The sequence below is a fragment of the Lactuca serriola genome, chromosome 6 (genome assembly GCF_051521515.1).
Source record: "Lactuca serriola cultivar US96UC23 chromosome 6, Lser_US96UC23_V15, whole genome shotgun sequence".
NCBI classification, from domain to species: domain Eukaryota; kingdom Viridiplantae; phylum Streptophyta; class Magnoliopsida; order Asterales; family Asteraceae; genus Lactuca; species Lactuca serriola.
The window spans coordinates 160,127,223-160,132,148 of record NC_136413.1 but is presented as its reverse complement, the minus strand read 5'-3'; the positions used below and the strand labels follow the sequence as shown (position 1 = coordinate 160,132,148).

At 34.1% G+C, this 4,926-nt stretch overlaps 1 protein-coding gene across 1 annotated transcript; it reads right to left on the bottom strand.

Annotated features, from left to right (window-relative positions):
- Positions 1-1,327: 1,327 nt before the first annotated feature.
- On the bottom strand, positions 1,328-2,389 carry LOC145057181 (acetyltransferase At1g77540-like). The gene is made up of 2 exons (XM_079004966.1): positions 2,085-2,389; positions 1,328-1,579 (listed from the first exon to the last, which is right to left on the bottom strand). The coding sequence occupies exons 1-2, from the start codon at positions 2,337-2,339 to the stop codon at positions 1,508-1,510; spliced, it is 327 nt and encodes a 108-aa protein (XP_078861092.1). The 5' UTR covers positions 2,340-2,389; the 3' UTR covers positions 1,328-1,507.
- Positions 2,390-4,926: the final 2,537 nt, after the last annotated feature.

Sequence of the window (4,926 nt, the reverse complement as noted above, 5' to 3'; positions counted from 1 at the left end):
CTGCTTCCCCAAAATTCAACAGCTGCATCACACATCCTTTTGTTGTTTCAACGAAACTAATTTCTTTGATAAGTTCGGATTCACTGAAAACTTGTTCGCATAATCGTTTTTCCCCAAAAAGAAGAACCTTGACCACGATTTTAATTGCTTGAATCCATTTCTTCATTTTCTCATCCAAAATTTTCCATTCAATTTTCTGTACTTCTTCAATACTAAGCCTTTCAACTCCTTGAATGGATAAACACTCGTTTAAGACATCAGGCAGGACGTTACTGTAAACCTGACAACACTCTTTTTCATAGCCGGACCTAATCATCCGATCGACGATGACTTTCAGCTCCTTGATTGCTTTAGGATGGATCAAATCGACAAAAACATCACCACCTAAGCGCGGGCCTCTTTCGTGATGATACCCACTTCCGCTCCCACCATCTTCATCTTCTCTGTAGCTTTCAAAATCGTTCCCAATTTCAATCTCGTTTGACGGAAACGAGAATGAACCCTTGCGGATCGATCCTTAGAGTCGATCTATGTCGAGAGGGACTGTGTTACAGAGTGAACATCAGACTCTATGCTTAGTGTTCGATTCTACCGGAGTGAACATCAGGGCCATCGCTGGAGCCGAAGAAGACAGCGACGGGGCCGGAGAAGACAACATTAGAGCAGGTGAAGATGGAAGATGGTAAGGGATTTGATCGGATTTGAGTTCTAAAGAAAGCATTACATTAGGTGTTACACGTGGCAATTGAGTTGGCATTTAAACTTGCTGATTATGATGGGTGCCATCGGGTGACCCCTTCAAATTGTCCAGAATGACCTTTTAAAACCTAAAAATACAAGTTTGTGCCCTTCAAATACAAAAAATAGTCACGAGAGACCGTTTAAACCAATATCCTAAAGTTTGTTGAGCAACAATGACAATAACCCTTATTAATAAACAATAACAATGTTATTAATTGAGTGAGAGTTTTGAGTCCCATATGTGATTGATAATTTTTATCACGATGTTATCATATTTTCAACTTGTCAATTGTTTTGTGAATGAAAATCTTCTTTCAAACTTTAAAACGTTAAATGACTCAATTTCATGCCGATTGAACAAGAAAAAAATGAAAATATTTTTGCAAAAGGAAATGGTAAATTTAAGAATGGTTGTGGATATCCCGGTGAAACTCTTTTTACCTAATGATTGAACGAGTTTAAAACAACAAAAAAATATAAATAACTCATTTTTTATTGGGGTAAATGACACGTGGGAATCAACGAAGAAATGAAATAATTCATTTTATTGGGGTTAAAAAAACTGCAATTTTATTTGACTGAAAAATTATAAATAACTCGTTTTCTATAATAATCTTGGTAAATTAAAGTTTTTCACTCGTACCCAAAGTGAATATTACATGTATGAAATTAAACTCTTAAGTATGCTACAAAGGGACATATATGGCCAATGACATTCCTTCAACATTTGGCTTATTATTCTGCAGCAAAGCTAACTACAACACTTTTAAATGCTTGATTTGAGATCTTCAGAGTACAATACAGACTTCCAAGATGGATTTCTAGGTACAAATGTCTCCTGCCATATACAAAACAACACATTAGCTTCCATTAACAATTCAACCTTCTTAATCTCTATCATGAATGCTATCTCTAACTGTTGAATCCAAGTTCAAGAACAAATAAGACGATTTGATGAATCAGCAATTGAATCTTCTTAATCTTTATCGATGATTGTTATCCATAATTGGTAAATCCAAGAGCCTTCAAGTTCAAGAACGAAAAACAGAACATTTGATGAATTAACTATTCAATCTTCTTAGTCTGTATTGATTATTGATGTCGAAAATTGGTTACTGATCAATCAAAGGGGGTTTAAAATATATAACCTGCATAAACCATCCTACTTCTAGGTGAAACATTTATAACATGTATGCAGTATGCTTTTCATTCGAGTGAAATTGATATAATCGGAGAGGAAAGACATTCATGATGATAAAACGCGGAGGAAACGTTCATACAATCGAAAAAACCCTAAAATTGATCTACAAAATTGAAGAAGGATGGAGGTAGATAAAGCTTACGGAGATGTAAGAGCAGGTAGGGATAACGGATAAGGAGTTGGATTGAGCGTGATTGAAGGCGGCAACAGCGAGATGTGAAGCTAAACCTAAGCCTCTCTTGCTTGATGGAACGAAGGTGTGAACTATATCCATCAATTTTCCACCGTTTCTCAACTCGTACTGCAAGTATGCTTGCTTGTCCTCTGTTTCAAACCTTTTCTGTCTCTCGTTCCATACTATCTTCGCCGCCGCTGGTCCGCCGCTCCCCGTCGCCATATATTTCTGTCGATCGCTTTACTATTAACCAGGGGGAAATTTTGTTTATACGACGTTAAATATATATTAAAAAACGATCCATATATTTTATATTGGTTAATTTAAAAAAAAATAGGACACCCCGTCCCGAGTTCAACTTAAGGAGAGAAAAGAAAGAAAATATTACAAAACGATCCATATATTTTATATTGGTTAATTTAAAAAAAAATAGGACACCCCGGCCCGAGTTCAACTTAAGGAGAGAAAGGAAAGGAAATAAGTGGAAATGAGAAGAAAATAAAAGAAATTGATGTTTCCGAGTTTTATTAAAGAAGGGAATTGGAAGGAAGTGGAGGAAAATGGGAGGATTACTTTCCCTCCTAACTTTCCTTCCGATTTGGGAGGATTTGGAAAAAAAGAACAAAATAATTTATTTTCCTTCCACTTCTCTCCAACTCGGGAACACAAAAGAAAATTTTGTTTTATTTTCCTTTCTCTTCTTTTCTCTCGTGACTTTCTTTTCTCTTCTCTTCTTTTCTTTTGTTAAACTCGGGAACGAGGCGTAAATATGTGAAAACTTTAAATTTATAAAAATAAAAAATAATAAATTATTAAACTTGAAATGTTTTTTTATATTTTAAATTTACACAAATAATTTAAATAAATAAACAAAAGAATATAATAAACTTTAATTTGAGAATTTTGAAATTAGAATGTAAGTTCATTAATGAAATTAATATCTATTTATTAGTAAATTTAATGTAATTACTACATTAAAATATTATGTGAAATTTATTAAAATAAAAAAAACTCATAAAATGACATGTGAAAAGGAAATTAATTAAAAATAACCATAAAATAACATTTGACAAATTGAATGAGAGTGTGACATATGACTAAAAAAACTTTCATTTATTAGACTAAACTAGAGTTTTTATTCATTTTTCAGGGCATATAACATTTTAGCCCCAAAATGTTTTTCGAATTGGATTAATTAGTTCTTAAATTTTTTTTAGTGTTTTTTAGGGGTCTAAGGTGGTTGTTGTTTTGTATTTTTGATCAGTGATACCTAATTTAACCGGTTTCATAAACCACAAAAGCATTTGAAGCTAATGTGACTTCTTGTCACCAATGAATTTCAGGGTTTTGCTTTAAAAGAGTCCACCATTTGTTTCTCTCCTCATCATTTTCTCTTCGTCTCTTGTTTCCTCCTTCATAATAGGGTCAAACTCTATCACCAGTTTTAGCGGGATGTTGAAATTGTTGAGATTAGGCTCCATCCACCTCGTCTGTCTTAGGATTTTCCTCACAAAACGACTGTAAAGGATCTTGTTCTCATCCAGTTTTCGCCGGAGATCAGTTGTCGCCTTACTCACCTTACACTCATCGAAAATCAATGGTTTTTTATTTAGATCGTAAGAGTTTAAATGTGATAGTTAACTAGATTGTAATTGAGAAATCGAAACAATGAATTGAAATGAAAATCAATTGAACTGTAATAACACAAAAAGGGAAAAGATTGTGTAGAGATTGAACTAACATTATGAAGTAATTTAGGGCTCGGAGAATTAGGGAAGATGGTCCGTCTTGAAGCACTTTGAGGTTTTCGCAGAGATCTCTAGAGAAACAAAAGTGTTACCTGGATATAAATATTATCGGTGACACTTCATGACTACATTGACAGTCTCACACGACTGTAAAGGATCCTTCTTCTAATCTAGTTTTCACTGGAGATCAAATTTCGCCCGACTCACCTCCTCCACCTCATCCCACGCCACTTTGCACTTGTCGGAATCAAGACCCTCGCAAACCTATGTCACTTCAACAACTTTCAACTCAATCAACTCCTTTAGCTTTTCCTCTCTCACCCGTGTTCTTTTATATTTGGCCGATCCTCTTCCTCCTATTCCATTTCACAACAATTGATCCGACATCTCGTTGTACTCGTCGTATGACATATTGGAAGAGTATAAGATTGGATTTGAAGGAGTACCTTGAACAAATCTGAAAGATGATGGTAACTTCAAGCTCTATATTGTCACACCCCCAAACCAGAATGGCGGAAATGTCTGAGGGTGGATGACTCCATGAACAATATCATAACTTGATGAATAATAGCGATCAAAGCAACACAACCCTCATAATTATAATTGGGAAAATTACATTTGTTGTCTGTTTCAATTCCAATACATTACGACAAAAATGAATAGTGTGATGTTGTAATGTCCATCCTCACAACTTTGTAATTACCTTGCTTAACGATTCCCTGAGAATACAAGTAGTTTGAAAATGTGTCAACAATTAAGTTGGTAAGTTCATAAGAGTTTTGAATGTGAAAAATCTATAACTTTTTCTTGTAGAATAATAGTGTATGTTCCAGAAAATCCAATATTTTCTTAAAACGAGTTGTAGTCTTAAAAACCCTAAGAAAAAAAATGTATAAGTACTTTTGTACTTGAAGATAAGATTATGTAGTTTTATTATATAAAACCATTTGAGTGAAAGTTGCCCTGTAAACCAAATGTATCATTGATTTCCCAATACGAGTTTTGTATGTGAAAAATCTGTAACTTTTCCTTGTAGAATGATAGTGTATGTTCCAGCAAAT

Coding starts and splice junctions, on each gene's coding strand:
- LOC145057181 (XM_079004966.1), bottom strand. CDS start 2,339: ATGGCGACGGGGAGCGGCGGACCAGCGGCGGCGAAGATAGTATGGAAC. Junction 1,580..2,084: donor CTACCTGCTCTTACATCTCC/GTAAGCTTTATC, acceptor TGTATATGGCAG/GAGACATTTGTACCTAGAAA.